Consider the following 20404-nt stretch of genomic DNA (forward strand, 5'->3'; position numbering starts at 1 on the left):
GAAGAAAGCTTGGAAGGAAATGCTCTCCTTCAGGCTCTGCTTCTCTGAGGGACTTATGGAGAGAGAGCCCTGCACTGGGTGGGCGATGCTCAGGTCAGAGCCTCTCCCCATCAGCCACCGCTGGGTGCCCAGATGTGCATCTGAAGCTCTGAGGGCCTTGTCGCATCTCCCTTAGAGCAGGGGCAAGGCTGGGAGGCGTGAGGATGCGGTGACTGAGCGACATTTGTGTGTGTGTGTGTGTGTCTGTCTGTCTGTCTGTCTGCCCCTCAGAACACACAGTGACACCCACCAACAAAGACAGACACCACAGCAGCCAGGGGTAGAAACAACTCGTGTATTGATTTGGGGAGGAGAGAAGGGGTGCAGATGGGAAATGGGAGGCAAGGGGCTCCTTAGTGTTTGCCAAAATCCACTGCCACACACCCTCCACCCTTCCTCATCTTCCTCCTCTGTGGTGGGGCCCCAGCAGGCTCTCCCCCATTCTAGTCAGCCTCCCTCTCCCTCCTCCCCTACACCCACCTGACCTCGATCTCCAGTGACTGGGCACAGCCCACCCCTGGCTCTGAAGCTGGGTGATGGCAGGCTCATTCTAACCTTTCTTCACCCTCCTTCTACCTCCCACCTCATTCCCATCTCTTGTCTAAATAACATACAGAAAAAGCAAGCGCAGCTGGTACCTGGGAGAATCAAGTCATCCCGGGGCTGGGGACGGGGGGAACTGGGGGAGGGGCAGGCGGAGGAGCCTCAGCCAGGTGTAGTGGAACGATGGGGGATGGCCCAGGGGCCTGGCGGAGAAGACTCCACACCTGCCTCTCAGGCACCATGTCACAGGGTCCCCAGGATGGGGGCAGAAGGCAGGGCAGAAAAGCAGAAACTAGGCTCTGTAAAAAGCATCCCTTTCCCTTGGCTCCCTCTTTGGTTTTAAGGCAGATATGGAGTTCCCCAGAAGCAGGGAAAAAAAGGGGGGGATTGAGATAGATGCGCTTTTTGGGGGGGCTTATGTTTTTCCTTCAGTATAAAACCACTGTAGAAAATAACTTCTCTTAGAAAAAAACAAAAACATAGAAGAAAAAACAAAGGGGTATTTTTCTTTGGCTTCAAGCCCCTTCCCAGGAGGGGCAGGGCAGGGGTGGGCATGAGGTGAGGAGGAAGCAGGAGGCCTCCGCCCCCATCCCTGCCTGGCAGGTCCCAGATTACATGATGCTGCAGTTCTGGGGGCTCTAAGAGAGAAGAGAGGAGGGGAGAGGTGTGAGCCGCAGCACCTGGCCCATACCCTCCCTCCCTTACCCCCCGCCCCACCCCTGCCCTCCAATCTGGGGCTCAGACAGGAGGGGCAGGATGCGGGAGCGACCATCTAGGATCTTGGGCTTCGGGGAGGAGGCTCCCACTCCCCCGGGCTGCGGAAGAGAAGGCTCTCCCCCCACAGGGCCACCCTAACCCTCAGGGACAAGGGCCCCGCTGCCTGTGGGGGTGTAGAGGCAGAGGGACAACTCACCTGGGTTCGGAGTCTGGAGTTGCCCAGGAGGTAGGAGCGGGTGACCAGGCTGTCCCCGAAGCTGCCACCCCCACTGCCCCCCACACCGCGGTAGCTGCGAGTGACTGTGACACTGGAGGCGGAGGAGCCAGAGGAGATGGATCCGCCCACCTGGGCTCCTGAGCTGCTGGCAGACGCCTTGTCTGCAGGCTGCCCGCACGTCCCGCACAGCACGGTGCGCGAGCGCAGGTTGTACTCGGCGGGGTCCCCCGAGCTGCTGCCGTGGGAGCCCTGAGGAGGGAGACAAGGCTCAGGCCTGACGGCGAGTCTGAGACTGACTGCTCAGGCCCAACACCCAGGCTCCGCGCTCTGGCAGGTTCCCAGTTGCCAGGTGGGAAGGTGGGGTTCTGCGCTCAAGTAACCTAACCTAATCTAACCTAACAGCGGGTGAGCGATAGGGCTTAGGGGGCCGGGGCTGGGAAGGGAGGACACGAAAGGGGGCAGGGTCATGAAGACTTGGGGACAGAAGACAGGGAATGGGAGTTGTGGCTTTGACTCTGTCCTAGCTACTCTGAACTTAAGAGGGAAAGGAGAGAGAGTGAGCAAGCTTGTAGAGCAGTAGGCATGCAAAATTAATTGGGAAGTGGCGTGGGTGAGAGAGACCGTTCTCCCAGGAAAAATGGGGGAGATGAGAGGCCATGCAGGTGACAGGAATGGGGAGGAGACAAGAAAGGAGATGCATGCAACAGAAATTGGGGGAGAGAGGCAGGGCTGGGTGCCCCACATCTGTCCTCCCATCCCTGTCCCAGGAGACAAATCCAGACCCTTGTCCACTGCTCCCATGGGAAGACTCCATGGCATCAGAAAGTTCCACTCCCTTCCTTACCAGAGTAGGGAACCCAGACACCTGGGTTCCCTGTTCAAGGTATAGGGAGGAGAGAGAAGAAAAGCCAGGGCAGCAAGTGAAGTTCCAAAACATTCTTTAATGAAAAGATTTTGGGGGCACGGGAAGGCCAGGGAGAGGCTGTCCCTAGGCCTGGCTGGGTGCCCCAGCGTGGGCTTGGCCTCAGCGGCGGCTGCCACTCACGTGGTGGTGATGGAGCAGGTCATCTCCATCCTCATCCTCGTCATCCTCAACCATAGTCACTGAGCGCACCAGCTTGCGCATGGCCACCTCCTGCCGGGGATACGAGAGCCCCAGGGGTTAGGGCTCAGGGCCAGGGGAGGAGTGTGCAGCATACCCAACCCAGTGACCACCTAAGAACCTTCGAGTGGCCTGCCCTTTGTCCAACCTGATGCTTACTCTGTCCTCTGTGGTACTGGAGCTAAGGAACTTGTTTCTACCCCAGGGTGACACTGTCAAACTCTCTGGGTAGGAGCATGGTCTGCCTTAACAATCCTCACTGTCTAACCTCCACCCCTCCTGCTGCTGGGGGAGGCAGCTTTGGGTCTGTACACTGGTTAGAGAGTTTGGGGCCTGGGACTGCACAGGAGAGCTGGGAGAAAGTGGCCCTGAATTGGCCCCTTTGGGTTGGGGGCAGCTGGCTCCTACTTTGGCCGTCAGGGGAACTTTGTCCAGTAAGAGGCCAGCCTGCGGCATACTCACTTCCCCAGTGGAGTTGATGAGAGCCGTGCGCAGGCTGTTTCCACAGCCCCAGGTGTTCTGTGCCTTCCACACCAAGTCGGTAGGGGGGCTATGGGTGGCCCCAGCTCCTGCAGCCCAGATCTGGGGGAGGGAGAATTAGAGAAGGGTGCTCACTCCAGCACTCCCATCCTCAGGCCAACCCATCCCCACCCGAGGCCACCCCAGAGTCCCAAACACCCTGCCACTCACCGTCACCACCTGACCAGCCTTCAGAGTGAACTTTGGCGGGAAGCGGTAGGTCAGTAGGGGATCATCTCCATTCTGGCGCTTGATCTGCCAGTTGCCCATGGACTGGTCCTGCCGGGGAGAGAAGGGGAAGGTTGGGGGAGGCTCGTTCAGGCTCTTGGGTCTATCTCACTCTATTCTGCCCCTCGCTGCCTTCCCCCTCAAGGATAAATAATAGCTACATCTATGGGCTCTTATGCTGTGCCAAACACACTCAGTACTTTCATTTTCCCAAGAATTCAAAGGGTTAGGGACTATTATTATGCCCATTTTACAGATGAGGAAACCGATGCTCTGAGAGGTTAAATAAATTGCCGAAGGTCTCACTGCCACCGATGAGTCCCGGAGCCAGGACTGGAACCAGAGTGTGGAGGAGATATCCACACTGCCCTGGTCTGCCTCTGATGGGAGGAACAGCCCTCCCCGCAAACCCCATCCCTTCACTTTCCAGGTTTTCTCCCTAACCCGGATGCATTCTCTTAGACCCAACCTGGGGGACTACCTCATTTGACTTGTTGCGCAGGCGTACGAACTTGCCCTCCTCATCCACCTCCTCCACGGCCACGCGCCCGCTGGTGCGAGCGTGCTGGGAGAAGCTGCTGCGGCTCTCCGTGGACTCCAGCTTGCGCTTTTTGGTGATGCTGCCCCCACTCTGTGTCTGGGATGAGTGGGAGGAGGCCCGGCCGCGGCTGCGCTGCGAGGTGGGGCTGGGGGACAGGCGTAGCCTGCGGAGGGGGAGACAGGGTGGGGGGCCTAGTCAAGGCCGGTGGCAGGCTGGAGGCGGCCGCTAGCACCTCCCCAACTCCCGCACAGCCCACCTCTCCTCCTCGCCCTCCAGGAGCTTGCGGTAGGCGTGGATCTCCATGTCCAGGGCCAGCTTGATGTCCAGCAGCTCCTGGTACTCGTCCAGCTGCTGTTGCATTCTTGCCCGCATTTCTGCCATCTCCCGCTCCTTGTCTGCCAGCAGCCGCCGGCTGGTGTCCCGCTCACGGGCCAGCGAGTCCTCCAGGTCCCTCAGCTTTGCTTCCTTGGCTGCCAGCTGGGTGACGGGGGGCAGGGGTCTGATGAGCTCCCAAGGGCCCCAAGTATGGAGATGTAAGGGGCAGGGGACACCCAGCTATCCTCCCCGGGATCTCCAGGCTCCCATCAGAGCCTTTTTTTTTTTTTGCGGTACGCGGGCCTCTCACTGTTGTGGCCTCTCCCGTTGTGGAGCACAGGCTCCGGACGTGCAGGCTCAGCGGCCATGGCTCAGGGGCCCAGCCGCTCCGCGGCATGTGGGATCTTCCTGGACCGGGGCACGAACCCGTGTCCCCTGCATCGGCAGGTGGACTCTCAACCACTGCGCCACCAGGGAAGCCCCCATCAGAGCCTTTTATGGCTCTAATGTGGCCTCGGCTGGCTGGTGACGACTGAGGAGGCCTTCTCAGTATCCAACTGAAATCTCTTAATCTGAGGCTAGAACCTATTTCCTCTGCCACAAGTGGCACAGCCAGCTAGAAGAATATTGATGCTTTTAACACCTCACACTGGGTCTCCTGGCAGATCTATGAGTTAGGGAGGATAAGAATGATCTCCATATTCAAATGGGAAAACCAAGGCTCTGAGAAGCAAGGTCTTACAGGCGAGATAAAAGGTAGTCCTGGAACAGCAAACAGGTCTTCTGACTCCAAATCCTAGGCTTCTTACTCAGCCTGTGGTCCTGGGGGCATGTTCTGTCCACTACCCTCCCCTCCTCAGGACTTCCACTTGACATCCTGACATCCTGCCCAGACTATTGGCTGATGGGGGAGGGGCGGGGTGGGGGCATCACCTGCTTCTGGAGCTGGCTGAGCTGGGCGGAGAGGCTGTCGATGCGGACGCGGGACTGCTGCAGCTCCTCGTGGGCGGCCCCCATCAGGTTGCTGTTCCTCTCGGCTGACTGCCTGGCATTATCCAGCTGGAGGGGAGGACACAGGGTTAGGGCTGCAGCGACCAAAGGCAGGAGGGACCTGAGAAGGGCATCACTGCTGCAGCATCAGGGGCCGGGTACCCTGAGCTCCTGCCACCGTCCTCCCGATCTCCCACAGGACATCTCAGGGTGGGCGGGTGGAGGGCTGCTGGGGGCAGAGGCAGCAAGGGAGCCATGGGATAATGAGCACCTTGGCAGAATAGGTCTTCTCCAGTTCCTTCTTGTACTGTTCCACCTGGTCCTCGTGCTGGGCCCGCAGCTCCTGCAGGGCATCCGCCAGCCGGCTCTCAAACTCACGCTGCTTCCCATTATCAATCTCCACCAGTCGCGTCTCGTGGCGGCGCTTGGTCTCACGAAGCTCCTGGAAGGGTTGGACCCAGAAACCAAAATCAGAACTAGTCCTTCAAGGATGAAACCCAAGTTCCCGGCCCAGTCCTAACCCTGAATGGAGTCACTGTAAAGCCCCACTTTAACCTGGGGGCTGGCCACCCCCCAACTCCCCATCCACTAGTACAAGGGAGTCAGGCAGGGAGCTCTGCACACAGCTGATCCCCCAGCCCCAGCTCTGACGTCTGTCACCACCCAGCCCTGGTCCTCCGGTCTGCAGGGCACAGTTCCCACCTCGCTGTAGATGTTCTTCTGGAAGTCCAGCTCCTCCTTCAGGGTTTGCAGCCTGTTCTCAGCATCTACCCGCCGCAGCATCTCATCCTGAAGTTGCTTCTTGGCCTCACTCAGGGCTGCCTCGAGCTGAGAGGAAGGGGGCAGAGGTCAGGGAGAGGGATCATAGGACATCAGAGCTGGAAGGAAGCTGAGAAGTGGGCTGCGTCCAGCACATCCCTTTATATGTGCAGAAACAGGTCTAGGGGAGTGAGAGCCTTGGATACCCATAGAGGTAATAATATATTTATTCCCTCACAGTAATGACTCTGGGTAGGTACTGTGCTAAGAAAAAAAAAGACAGTGCCTCCTTTCTCTGGCACAACATAGCAATTGCTATAAAGGAAGTATGTCCAGAATACAGAAGGAATATGAGGGAAGGAACCAAAGTGTGCCTGGGGTGGTAGAGGGGGCTTCCGGGAAGGCCTCCAAGAGGCTGAGATCTGAAGGACAGGTGAGTGGGGCAGACAGGAGCCAAGTGCAAAGGCACAGAGGGAAGAAGGCACACATGTGCACTTCAGGATCTCCAGTCAGTACTGAAGCCTGAAGGACAGGGCTCAGCGGGTAGAGTGACAGCAGAGGCGGCCAGACTGGAAGGCAGGGGTTTGATCATGGAGAGACGCGCCCTTATCTGCCACGAAACAATCCTCTGAAGCTCAAGTAGGGGTGCACCTGTCTTAGATCTTCATCTTAGAAAGCACAAGCTGGGAAGTGAAGCTGGGAAGGGCTGGGGGCAGGACCTGGGAGGAGAATGGCCCAGCCTTGGTTTTCTTGTCAACATGCTGGCTTCTCCTGGTCTCTCCACGGTGTACCGTGGCGGCAGGGCCTGGGAGGGAAGACAGCCCAGGACAGAAGCTTGGTGACTGTCTCTAGTCCTGGTCCTACTCTGAGCAGATGTGGCTGTGAGATTGGGAACAAGCCAGCTTCTTTGATTCTGTTCTTTAGCTTGTAACATGAGAGATTAGAGGCTAGAATACATAGCAAAGTGTTTTGAAAGTAAAGACCATCGGATACATGCTGAGCACTGAGAAATGCATCCATACGTGATCGACCATCAGCTCCCGATCAGGGCTCTGTGGACAGGCTACATCCTCTCCTGCCTCCCAGAGAGGTCATGGCTCTCTCTAGCAGGGTCACACCGGGAGGGATCCAGGGCCAGGCACAATTCATTGCAAAGTTACATGGAAATGGCTTGTGGATTCTTTTAAATTCACCGTGCTAGACACCATGGGCAGCAAAGGAGGATGCAATATGGTCTGGATGGGTGCAACGAGGGTAGGACACAGGAATGGCTCTGATGCCATGTGACAGGTCAGACTGGGCACCTCCTGAGGGGGCCTGGGGTGGAAGAGTGAGTGTGCATTTGGCAGGGGAAGGGGGACAGGTGTCAGGCGGCATCACGGGCGGGCCTCACCTTGGCCACTTGCCCCCGCAGGTCATGCAGCTCTCCCTCCAGCGTGCGTTTCTCACTGAGAGCAGTGCTCAGTGCGGCCTCCTTGGAGTTGAGCAGAGCCTCCAGGTCCTTGAGCCGGGCCTGGGCAGCCATCAAGTCTCCCTCCTTCTTGGTATTGCTAAAGAAGCCAGGGAAGAGTGGGTTTAAGAGGAGGAGTCTGTGTTCCTAGAGAGAGCCAGGTCCCCCAGGGAGAGAGAGAAGTCAGGTTCTGGGAGGTCAGCTGTGGGGCCTGGCTCTGCTATCCCTCAGACTGCCAGGGGAGGGCATCCTTGACTTTGGTTCGTTTGCATCTGCCTGCCTCTGGGGCTGGACTCCCACTTCCCCCAAGGTCCCCAAAACCCCCTTCCTGCTTCTCCACCCTTCCCATGACTCAGTACTCAGGAACGCGCCTGGGGCCAAGGGCAAAGCTCGATCCCGTGAGATGAATGCTTTTCCCTCTCTCCCCTCCCATTCCTTCCCAAAGAGACAGAGCCACCTTTGTCTCCTGCCCCTTCCCACAGAGGGCCTTAACCTTCTCCCCCGACTCCACCCACCTTCCATTCAGCCAAGCCTCCTTCCCTGCGGGTACCCAGACAGCCAGGCTCCTAGGCCTCGGGTCTGTGCGTCCCTAACACTTATCAGTTTGAGACCTAAAGGTGTCTGTCACCTCCCCTAGTCCCTTTTACACACCGGGAACTGCTGGGAGGGAAAGCCTGGTTAAAGCTCAGGGAGACCTGGGACGAGGACAGCCAGGCATGGTACTGACCCTTCCCTTTCTCGGACCCAGTCTGGGTCCCCTGATCTGGGCAGAGCACAGGGGTTCCAGCCTCCCTCCCTCTGGGCCTCATCAGAGCCTGAGAATGCTGAGCCCGACACATCGACCACAGGCCTCAGCATCTGGCTCCAGATGTGACCCCCAGGCCTCCAGGTCCACCTGGGTTCCAGCCTTGAACCTCCCCACTCCTCAAACTGGGTAAAGCTTTAGCTAGAACCAACCAAACAGGGGTTGCCTCTGCCACCTCCCGTCCCTTTCTGGGCCGCGGATGACTTTTGCTGGAGAGTGACCTAGAGAAATAGAGGGATCCTATTTTCTTAAAGACCTCTGGGGAACCCAAGAACTTTTCAGTTGTAATGATCCCTTCAGCATTGCGTGGTGAGAGAAACCACTAGACCCAGGGAATGGAAGGGAAGAGACAAGGGGCCTGGGCCCAGTTGCCATCTGCAACTCATCAGACTTCAAGCATGAACCCACCATGGCAGATGGAAAAAAGGAAAACCAAACGTGGGCAGGGGGAAAAAAATTCTATCCTGGAAAGGAGAAAAGTGGCCCTGCCAACATTTTTCTCCTGCCACCAAAGCCCTCAGCTCCAGCAGACCCAACAATTCACTGTGAAGCAGGATGGAGAAGCCTAGACTGGAGGCAGCTCTGGAGGGAGGGCCCGAGACTGAGACGGTGTTCTCCTGCCACCAGCTTAGATTTCAAACAGGAGCCACCTCCCCTCCAACTGGGCTCCACTGGGAGGGGGGACAGAGCAACACCCAGACAGGCAACGGAAGGACCCGAAGACCTGGGGGAAGCACCCCCAGCCTGCACGCTTGCTCTGTCCAGGCCTCTGGCCACATCTCAGAACAAGCTGTTTAATGCAACAGTGTCTGTCTCCTGTGAAAAGAGGCCCTTCCAGATCTGGAGGATGTCTCCCCTCCTCCGTCTCAGCCAGAAAAGCTAAAAATAAAGTCAAAACCCAGCTCAGGTTTTGGCTGCCATCCGGCCCAGCCCCTGGCTGGGAGCATAGCCCCAACTTTCCATGACTTCAGAACTTTTCCGAAGCTGAGGCAGCTGCAGGGCGAGGAGGGAAAAAGAAGAAAAACCGCTGGTAAAGCGAAGCGACGCAGCAGACATAGATTCCGATCCCCTTGGGCTGACTCCAAGGTTGGCAGGGACTTCCCAGCCAAGAGGCCTCTCTACCCTGCAGGCTAACGGCTGCAGCTGGCCATCCTGGGAGGCTCTCAGAATTTAGAGAACTAGAAGGAGCTGAGCATACGTTCAGCGTAACCCCCTCCTTGTACAGATGAGGAAACTGAGGCACAGAGGAGGAAGGTGAGTGACCCAGTGTCAAGCACGGCAAGCAGCTATAGGGACTGGGCTGGGGGGGGGGTGGTCACAGTCAATTCTGGCTGCTGATCAGGACTCCTCCCTCCTCCCCCTCCCCTCCCTCCTCCCCCTCCCCTCCCCTTCCCCCTCCCCCTAAGCCACAGGTCTAGAGAGAGCAGAGAAGCCAGCAGGAGAAAGAGGGCTCCCAGATCCAGCCAGCCTGAGCTGGGAGAAGCAGAAAGGAGCACCGTGATGCTTTCGGAAGGCATCTCAAGGGTGTCTCTTCCCTAGTCCCGCCTCCCTGGCCTCCTCAGACACCAGGAGAGGAACTGCAGAAGTTCTCCTTGGAAATACCTTTCCTGTGGCAGTGCAACGCAGCACTGACAGAGGTAAACAACGGAGCTGCACGGTCCCTGTCCTCGGGGGCTCACACAGCCTGACAACTGCAGGATTTTGTCCTTCAGTATAACCTCTTCAGTTCCTTCTGCTCCCAAAGGTGGGGTAGTAGTAATACTAATATTAATACTGATACTCAGACTAATACTAATAATCATATAATGACAGCAAACACACCTAATTGCATACAAGACACTGCTCTAAATATTATAATATTAACTCACTTAATCTCCACAGCTTCCCTACTGAGATAGGTGCTAATACTGCGTGAGTGAGGAAACAGGCACAGAGAGCTACGTCCAGGGTCCCTCCAGGGTCCTACAGCAAGTCGGGAGCAGAGCTGGAAATCACTGATGTACTGCTCCACCTCCCGTGCTCTAATGGCCTCCAGAGAAATTAAGGGGGCGATTTTCCTTCCCCTCCTGGAGGCTTTGATTAGCGCTTAAAAGACATGCGATGAAAGGACTAAGGCACACCCTGCAGGTGAGGGAAACCCCAAGCAAAGAGAGGGAAGCAAGGAAGAGCCTTTGTGGTTTTCTCAGCCGTGTTTGGGGAGCTCCCCTCTGTGGGGAAGCAGCCGCTGTCACCCATGGGCTCATGACTCAGACCTCAGGAGCTCTGTGGCCAGGGAGCCACAAGCACTCCCCAAGAGACCGCTGCGGGTGGCAGTACGGAAACCAGTGCCTCTCCAACCTCCTCCCCAGTCTTGCCTGACCACCAGGTCCAAATGCCATTTCTTCCCTAGCTGGGGTCTTCAGCCCTAGCAGGGACCGCAAGCAGACACTGGCCAGGCGTTCAGCCCCAGAGTGGTGCTGCTGCCCGTGCCTGAGTCCACTGGGGGTTGGCGGTGGGAAAGCCGGGCACATGCTGACTGCTGCCCCACAGCTAGGGCAGGGAGGACTGGGCTGGCAGGGAGGACAGGGTGAGGCAGGCAAGGGGAGCTGGAAGGGTGGGAACCAGGGGCTCCACAGGTGACTCATCCTCAAGCACACAATACTCTGGCAGGGGTCGGGAAATCCTCTGGTGCTCACAGGGGAGACCCTGGCTTTACCCACGTCCTGCCCCAGGCCCGGTGCCATGCCAGTGGGTTGCCGGCTTCTCCCTCCCATCCGCCAGGCTCCTCCCACACAGGAGTGGCTCCATCCCAGCGGGCATTCATGAGGCAAGAAGGGCTGGGCATCCTGTTTCTAACTCTTCCCACGTCTGGCATATCTGATCGCAGAAGGAGGGACGAGTGGGGTGGGGGAGGGCAGGGGAGCAGAGAGGAAAAGAATAAGGTAGAAATGAGACCTGGGAGCTGGCGCGTGTGGCCCCAGGCTGGGGCTCTGTTACGCTGAGGCTGGCTGGTGGGATAGGGAAGCCAGGCTCCAGGGCCACTGCAGGCCAGGACTCTGGGGGCTGCCTGGGGGGGCGGGGGAGGGGGAGAAAGGCACGCAGCACGGGAAAGGGGCTGAGGTGGGCACTGGGCCAGGCGCTGACCCGCCCGCTGAGTCACCCTCCTCAGCCCAGCTCAGATGCCAGATATGGAAGCCAGGGCCGGCCGCAGGCCTGTTTGGGCCCGCTTGCCGGGAGCAACTTGCTAGGCCCCGAGGGAGAGGCCCCCATTTCCTCCGCTGAGCTGAGGAAGAGACAAGGGGAGCAACGACAACGGACTGGGGCTAAAAATAAGAAGTGGGAGGGGCAGGTGGCCAAGGGGGCGGTGGAGGAGCCGGACCAGCCCAGCCGGGCTCCCTCAGACCCGCCCCTGTCCACTCACTGGCCCCGCCCCAGCCTCACCGGCCCTCCGTGTTCCCCATCGCCGCGGGTCAGAGACGGGAGGAGGGGGAGGGGAGGCAGGCGCACAAAGGGCCCTGAACCCCCGAGCGTCTCCTGCCTCACAGGAAAGGGAGACCCCTGTGGCTGGGCAGGGCAGAGCAGGGCTGGGGGCAGAGCAGGGCTGGGGGCAGAGCAGTGAGTCCCAGCCCTCCTGGCTTGGCGAGAGTTCTCCCCTCTCTTCCCAGGGGTCTAGACCTCTGCCCAGGCTGACTCCCTGCCAGGTGATGGGGCGTCTCCAACGGCCACCCCAAGCCGGCCGCACGTTCCTCCTTTTGTTCCAGCAACTCCCCCCACTGAAATGTATCCTTCCCTCCCTCCACCTATCCAAATCCACGCCCCCACCTCTGTTTGAGCCCCGCCTCAGCCCAGCGCCTCCAGATCCAGTCCCAGCCCTCTCTCCTCTTCCAAGTGCGTTCAGCTGTTGTTTTATCTGCTGGTTTATTCTCTTTCCAGTAATAAGTGTGTCTCCGGGCTTTTTCTGTATGTCCCCAAATGCCCTGAGACTAGGAGGAGCTCAAGGCTTCTAGGGGGACCTCTTCCTGGACCAACTCCTGCCCTTTTACAGATGGGGAAACCGAGGCCTGGAGAAGAGCAGCCTCAGACCCTAAAACCCTGCCCACCCAGTCACCTGAGGACACTCACAACAGATGGAGACAGACACAGAAAATGGCATGACACACACAGAGGGCGCAGAAAGTAGACAGAGACACCCAGGGAGAGAGCCTGGAAGACACTTCGACTTCTGCTCAATTGCTGGGAGCCACCCCAGTCTGAGAGTGATGATACAGAGACTTAGTGAAACAGCCCTCAGACATCAGCTACTCCCACAGCTGTGTGTGGAGCCATGAAGTTTGACGGTCCCCCACCCCCAAAAGTAACCACTGCTTGGGTTCTTGGCTGGTCTGTGGGTCTGCCATCACTTTCAGGTATGGGTAGGACGTGGATAGGCTGGGACATCTGGTTCCCCACTCTGGCATTCAAGGTACCAGCCCTTTCTGGAAAGGAGACCTTGAAGAGAGGAACTGAGAGGGGCAGGTGTTCCAGGGACTTAGAAGCCCCTTGAGCCTCCCCCAAACGCCACCCTGTGAAGTTCTGAATGTCTTGCACCTGGAAAGCACATGGTAGAGGTCGACCCCCAGTATGTGGGTGCATGGGCCTCCCCACACAGGCACATGCACCCACAGCAGGCACGGCTCTGCTTCCACACGCCTCCCTTGGGCGTGACACCTGCCACATATGCTCGGGGTCTGAGGGTCCTCAGATCCCCTTCCAGAGCCACCAGGCTCCCAGCTGTCTTCGCCCCAGACAAAGACAGGTCTAATTCCAAGCAGAGGGAGGGTTGGGATGGGGGAACTGGTGCTGAGAGGGGGACAGGAGGCCTGTTGACACGTTCAGACGCAACTCCAGCAGAGGCGCTGGGACTGGCAGGGGGCCAGGCCTGAGTCACAGCTGCTGGGTGTATCAACGTGGCATTGTGCAGAGGCAGGAGAGGCCTGCGGCCAGAGGCCAGGGTGCTGGGGTCCTGGACAACAGGCAGCGGGCTTCCTGACCAACTGCTCCCTCCAGGTCCCATGCCAAACTCCACTTTCCTTCTTCCTGGCCTGTTTCTCCAGAAATTATTCCTGTGTTGTCATAAAAATGCAGGGCTGAGGCCTGAGAACAGACCAAAAGAAGTGGGGGCATGGAGGGGAGACGGAAGGCCTGGGAAGAGGTAGGATGTCCTGGGGGTGGGAGGGAGGGAGGCCACTGGCCATAAGGTGGGACATTTAGGGGATCCCTGCAAGAAGGTGACTTAGCTGTCCCTTCTTAGGACGTATTAACCCTCCGACTGGTGGCTCATGGTTATTAACCCTGACAACAGCGGGAAGGGGGTGGGAGCCGCACCCCAAGATGGAGAGAGGTAGTGGGGGGAGGGCCGAGGAGTTCTGGTACCACTGCATTCCAACTCCAGCCTGGGAAGATGCAATGCTCTCTCCCAGCCAGCAGAGGGTGGCAGCGTTGGAGCTTCAGGAGAAGGAAGGGGGTGCCTTGGCAATCCCAAACAGCCCCCTCTCAACTGCCCAGGTCTGGGACCCTTGAAATTAAGGGTCTCTAACTCCCCTGAGCCAGTCCCTAAAGGGACTCCTGTGTTCTGCTCCCCTCCATCTGTCCCTCATGTGATTCAGGCCCTCATCCCTCTTGCTGCCACTCAACAAGAACACCCATCGTAGTTTTCAATAAAAGGCCATCCCTCTGCCTTTTCTTCTCTGACTGGACAAGTTCAGGGTCTCCCGTCCACTCTCTACTCTGCCCTCTACCGTGACTCAGCTCGTCTGCTGGGCCTGGGATTCCAGCCAGAATTATTCCTGGTTTCGACAGGCAGGATTCAAGCTTCCTCTCCCACAAACGGGCAGGGGGAGCTCCTGTCCCCCCACCCTGCCCCGCCTCCTTCCCAAACTGTCCCCTTCCTTGAGAGATTGTTAAGGGCCAAGACTTCCTCACAGCCCAGCCTCAGGTTGCGGGTGCAGGAAGGAGAGAAGGGGGGCAGTTCAAGGTCACCCCTGCACCTCCCTCTTATTCCGGGTTCATGCTGTCTAATCCTGGCCAGCACTAAGGTAAGAGTCCTGCCTGCCCCAGAGCCTCCCTTCTTCCCCAACACAGATCCATGGGACTCTCCCTCTCCTGCATGGTACAGCCTACATGACATGTCCTGAAGGGAGACGCATTAAAAACGTAGTGTCCTTTCCTACTAGCAGTAAAAACAAAGCATAAGCCAAGGATATGATGCCAGAATAGTTAACCGTTTCTCACAAACTTTCTCTGAGAAAGAGAGGAGGGTGTTAGTACTTTTAATTCCAAGCTTGTGGGAAATATTTCTATTGTGAATAGCATTGGTTATTAATTATATTCGATTTTCATACTTATAGCGTGGTATTTTAGAGGACTGTTTTCTCACTTTGTGGGTCATTGTACGACTCTGGAACCAGAGGGATCTCTGGAGACCTTCTGCCCTCACCCCTTTCTTTTATAGCTAGGGAAATCCAGAGATGGGGGGTGATTTGCTCAAGGTCACACAGCAATTTAGCAGCAGGGCCAAGCCTAGAACTAAGGACACCAAGGGCCAGGGCTGTTTGCGCTACCTCCTGCTACCTGTCATTTTGTTGGTGGACCACCTTGCCTCTTGTTAAGCAGTAGCAGATGCTGCAACCTTCCCCAAAGAACCTCTTTCCTGCTGTCTCCAAGAATATTCGAGCTTGGCCTGTGTCATCTTCAGTACACAGGGTGGGGCTCAGGGAGGTGAGAATGGAATGAACTGCCCTGGGCCTCTGAGCCAGACCTGGTCTTGCCTGCTGCAGCTGCTAGAGGTAGTCAGGGGCTGGGGAGGAGGGAGGCAAGGGAGGGGGAGCAGAGGGCACAGTTGGTAGGTAAAGGCATCTCCTACCAGTTGTCCCCACAGCTGTCCCTGCCTTCAGCCCTGACACTGAGCTACTGAATCACTGGGGGTGGGACTGGGAGTGGGGACAATGGGCACATCCCATGCAAGAGTAAGTCTCAGATTCCTGGAGGCCAGGGGATGTGCCGGCCGGGGGCATCAATCGTGGGAAGGCAATCAGGGGCCCTGGCAGGAATTACTGTCTTTCCTGTTTCTCTTGGGCTCCTTAAGTACTTACTGCTCAGCCCCCAGGGTTAGCTGTACCTTCTTCTTTCCATTTGAATAAGAATGTGGACTTCAGGGTGTGGGGTGGGGGAAGAGATGACACCAGGAGCTCCCTCAGGTGAGGACTGGGGCCCAGGTACCCTCGAAGGGCTCCATCCCTGTTATCCTTATGTATCTGCCAAAGGGCACGGCCTCCTGCAGATCCAGGTAGACAGACAATTCCCACGACAAGTCCCAAGACAGTCTCAAGACAGGAATCACCAGCCTCCCTGAGCTCTGTCCCATGATCCATGGCCTGGCAGGGTCCTGGGTCTTTCCAGGTATGGGATGTGGCAAAGGCTATTGATCAAGGGTTAACAGGCCCTGCGGAACAGCAGAACATGAAGACAACACTGGTCCCAGAGCAGAATCTCCAGACTGCAGGAGTGCCCCTCAGTCATCCCAACCCGCCTTCCAGATCCTCCAGCCTGTCCCCTAAGCTAGAGAAGTACGGTTTAATGGTACGAGCACATAACTAAGAAGCAGAAGGCCTGTGCTCGAGTCTTGACCTGTCACTCCCCTGCTGTGTGACATGGCACAAGCCTCTACACCTCTCTGGCTTTTGCTTTTCTTATCCTGATGAGAGCTTGGATGAACCTGGGCCCGGCAGGTCCCTGCCTATCCCAACCAGGGCCGCAAAAGGTGGGCAATTCAGGAAGTCGTTGAGCACCCAGGCCTTGTCTGGGGAGGAAGAGACGCTTCTGCTTTGTGGGGCTGGGATCTCCCCACTTCTGACTCAGCCTTCCTCCACCAGTTCCGCACGGGAAGACACAGACCCTGGCACCATCCCGCAGCCCAAGCCCATAACTCTAGACCTCAACTCTAGAACTACTTGTGCATACTGCCTGTCAGGAGTCCCGGTTCCAGACCACCACCAGAACCTTAGGAAGGAGGTAGAAAAGGATCCCAGGATGCAGTGGGGAGCGGGGAGCAGAAGATGCAGACATTCGGGCCCCCATCCCTCCCTTTAAGACATCTGCTGTCTCCACCCTGTCTCTTGCTGCCTTTTGTAAAGCCACAAGGGTGGGAGAGAGGGGGGCAGCATCTGAGTCATCCACCCAGCTGTCCTGCTTGGGGTGGGGCCTAGTTCCAAGCCTGGACCCCAGGCAGGCCTTCCCTGATCTTTTAACCTCCTCATTCTTCCCGCACTTAGGTGTCCAAATCCCTGGGGCTCCAGAATTGAGAGGATGTGTGTATGTGTTTGTGGGTGGGGGTAGTGTTTCTGCTTGCAGCCTGTAACCCAGCCTGATGAGAGGGTGCCCCAAACCCCTGGGTGTGGTCAAGGTACCCAGGCTGGGCCAGGAATCCCCACAAGATCTTACAGACAGCTCTGCATCCCAACCCAAAGCCTGGCCCTGAACTCTGAGCTCTAACTAAACATTAAACCAGGCAACACCTTCTCCCTAGGCTTTAGTGGGAGGAGTTAGGACAATGCCTTTCTTCCTCTCCCAAATTCTTCATTCTACTCCACACCTCACCCTGAGCACAGCAGACGCAAAAGGGAGCAACAAATCGTTGCTCCTCCCACGGGGGACATAGAACAGGACAGAAACCCCAACCTGAGCCCTCTTTGTCTCCACCCTGCCTCTCATCAGCCTAGGATCCAGGTGTGCAAACCCGCCCCCCCTTTTCCGGAAGTCCAGCCTCCCCAGCCAGGATGAGTGGGGGAGAGGAGAGGCAGGTGGCTAAATATAACAAGTACACACACCACCCCCGGCCCTGCCCCACATGCGTGCACACCCGCCTGGTGTCCCAGGCCCGACAGCTGCACCAGGAGGCAGAGGAGACAGACTGGCGTGGCTGGGTTAGCGAGAGACCATAGACTCCACTTGTTCTGTTCCCTGATCAATGCCTTCCCCAGAAAAAGATCTGCTAACAATGCCCTTCACAGGGATCTGCAAGGTAGTAGTTTGGTAGTTGCGTGGACTAGTTTAGAACACTAATTCTCTGGGACTCCCCTTAGCTTGCCTCCTGTCTGTCCTGCTAACTAAGTTACTCCTATCGCTAGTGGACAATGACAGAAGTGATCCCTTTCAACAGAAATAAAGTTACCCTGAGTTCTCTGGTGGCCTTGTGGTTAGGATTCTGGGCTTTCACTGCCATGGCCCGGGTTCGATCCCTGGTCTGGCCGGAGAACTGAGATCCCCACAAGCCACAGCCTGAGTGGGGGGCGGCAGGCAAGTCACCCTGCCTCTCCACACAATTTCAATTTCCATCTAATCTTCACAAGGGGATGATGTATCTGCCACACCCACCATGCCTGGGGCTAGGGGCTCACGAAGGGGTATAAAGAGCACAGAATACACAGAGGTTCTGAGAAGAGCGTGAGTCTGGAGAAGATGATGCCAAGGGAAAGAAGGAAAGTCAAACCATACCCCACCCCAACTAGGGACCTCCAAGCACCTTTAGTGCTCTTTGGCTGAGGTCTTCATAGAAAACAAATTCTTGGGGAGCTGAAGATGGCCTAAACTTCCCAGCTCCAAAGGCCTTTTTAGAAAAGAGGGAGGAGCCAAGTAGGGTGCGGTAGAATGGGGCAGGGATGGGTAAGGTAGGAGTGGCCTGAAGCTTCCAACGGCTGGATTTCAAAAATGTCACTATATTCTGGTAGTTGAACAAGGCAAAGAACAACAACAAAAAGTCAGCGGCTGAGAGGACTGGGCCAGAGCAAAGGCTGCTCAGCTTGGCTGGGAAAATGAAAGTGGCTCACCCCAAGGAGGGAGGCAGGGTGCGACAAGCCCCCAACCCTCGAAGACTCCAGGCAGAGGGTGAGGGTGGGATGGGGGAAGGTGGGGAAGGGGGGAGGCAGACCTGGGCATAGCACAACTTCCTGAGCTGGGAGCCTCTGCCCTCTGTCTCCCTCCCTCCCTTGCATTCCTGGGCCAAGCAGGCCAAGGGCTGTGAGAGCTGTGGGGAAGCCGCTCTCCTGGAGCTCTTTGGTGGGCCTGTCAGAGTCCAGGGAAGGTCTCAGACAGGTAGGGAGTGAAGGAGAGCTTCCCAACTCTTAGAGAGAACCCGGGTAAGGGTCGTGCTGAGGGGGCCATCACCATGCCCCTGCAGGGGAAAAAGGGGGTCACCCTGCTTTGGTGACCTCTCTCCAGCACCACTGGACATCTGCCAGCTTGGGAACCCTGTCTTAGTGGGTGTCATGTGTTCAGAGCCAGGCTGGGCAAAGTTGGCACAGTGCCAAGCCTGCCAAGAAAGTTCTAACAGGAGCCTTTCACCCACTCCAAAGTGTCCTGGGTGCCCAGATTTCTTAGACCTGGCAGAGTCAGTTCCGCTTTGCCCAAGACTCTCCCCCAGGCCCCAAATGACTGGCAAATCCCACCCTGACAGAATGTGGACCTGCCACCAGCCCCTACTTGGCCCTGCTGCCCGCGCCGTTACCTTATATATTCCACCCTCTCCCAGAGACCCCTCCCTTCTCTGTCCTGTCTTGACAATTTCCCTTGGCACTGCCAGTCACCGCTGGGGGCGGTTCCGGTGAGGGAGGAGACTATAACGCAAAGTTATCAGCCGTCTGGAGCCCGGCAAGGGCGACAGTCCGCTCGCCCTCTCTGCGCCTCTCCCGGCCCCACGCCGCCACCTGGGCGCACTCACCGTGCCTTGAGGTCCTTGAACTCCTCGCGCACTTTGCTCAGCTCCAGCTGCAGGCGGGCGCGCTCCTTGGCCACCGAGTCGAGGGTCTTGCGGGCATCCCCGAGCTCTGCCTCGTAGGCGGCCTTGATGCCGGACACCTCGCGGCTGACCACCTCCTCGGACTCGGTGATGCGAAGGCGCAGACCTGCGTTCTCCGTCTCCAGCGAGCGCACACGGTCGATGTAGACCGCCAAGCGGTCATTGAGCTCCTGCAGGTCCTCCTTCTCCTGCAGCCGGGTGATGCGGGTGGGCGACAGCGGGGTGGAGCTGCCCTGCGCCCCACCGCGGGTGGCGCGCCGCTGGGACGGGGTCTCCATGGCCGGCAGGGTGGCAACGCTGCCCGCGGGGCAGAGGTCCCGGTAAGGGCAAGCGGCTCGGGCCGAAGGACAGAGACTGCTCGGGGTGGGAGCTCGCCGGCCGGCTGGCTGGCTCTCGTCTGGCTCCTGGCAGGCGTGGGGATCTGGGCCGGGCGCTGTCGGACCTCGGGATCTGGGTTGGCCGGTATGGATGCGGCGCTCCCGCGAACACTCTGAGTCACCGGCGCCCGAGCAAAGGCTCTAATAGGTCTAGGGAATTGGAGGAGGGGCCACTGCTCTTAAAGGGGCCGTCGCATACCCACGGGGGGTTGGGGGGGCGGGAGGGGTGAGGAGGGGAGAGGACCACCCGGCGGTGGTGGCGGAGTAGGGCTCCACCCTCTCTCGCGCACCCCCCGCGTGCCCGAGGCTTAGCTGAAGCTCGCGTCTAGGTCCCTGCCTGCTCAGCGCTCCAAGCTGCAAGCTTGCCCCCACTGCCTCAGGCCTTCGGGGGTAGAGGGCAGAGCCAAGGGGTGAGGGTGGGTGGGCAAAGGGCGGGGGACAGAGGGAAAGTGGGTGTAAAGCAAGGGAGGGTGCCAGGCAGGCAGATAAAGTAGGGGGAGGGCTAAGGCTGGTGCCCATCAGGGTGACTCACTCTTCTTCCACCACTGGCTCCCCCTTTCCTCCCCATAGTGATAGTGAGTCACCCCTACCCCGCCCGCCCCCCTACATGTGGGCAGTCCATTCAAAGTTGCATCTCAGGATGCCAGGGTGAGGTGGGGAAGAATGCCTGGGTTCCCTGGCGTGGTTGGAGGGAGGGCTGCAGCAAAGTTCTGGATCCTGAGTGCCTTTTACACCCTCAAACTTGGGGTGGGCACCAGGAGTTTGGAGTCGCTCTTTTCCTATCTTCTGCCCCAATTTAATCTGCCTTCAAAACCAACCATTGGGTCTTAGACCCAAGGAACAAGCCACAGGCCCCAGAGAAGGCCAAGAATTGGACCCAGGCACTGCCCATCTCCTGCCCCTTTCCTTTGGATTCAAGCAATTGGAAAAAAAGCCTGCCTTGGGTTCCTCCCCCTTCAGTCCCTTTCTACTCCTCACCCCACCCCACCAAC

The 20404-nt window shown here is 57.9% G+C and overlaps 1 protein-coding gene across 1 annotated transcript; it reads right to left on the minus strand.

The window, feature by feature from the left end:
* Positions 1–320: 320 nt before the first annotated feature.
* LMNA (lamin A/C) lies at positions 321–19579 on the minus strand. Its single transcript, XM_004284575.3, has 12 exons — positions 18958–19579; positions 7364–7520; positions 5914–6039; positions 5483–5653; positions 5155–5280; positions 4163–4383; positions 3847–4069; positions 3309–3416; positions 3081–3200; positions 2562–2651; positions 1496–1765; positions 321–1220 (listed from the first exon to the last, which is right to left on the minus strand). Exons 1-12 carry the CDS (start codon positions 19311–19313, stop codon positions 1194–1196), a joined length of 1995 nt encoding a protein of 664 aa, XP_004284623.1. The 5' UTR covers positions 19314–19579; the 3' UTR covers positions 321–1193.
* Between the last annotated feature and the right edge of the window lie 825 nt (positions 19580–20404).

This window comes from Orcinus orca, chromosome 1, assembly GCF_937001465.1.
Source record: "Orcinus orca chromosome 1, mOrcOrc1.1, whole genome shotgun sequence".
Taxonomy (NCBI): domain Eukaryota; kingdom Metazoa; phylum Chordata; class Mammalia; order Artiodactyla; family Delphinidae; genus Orcinus; species Orcinus orca.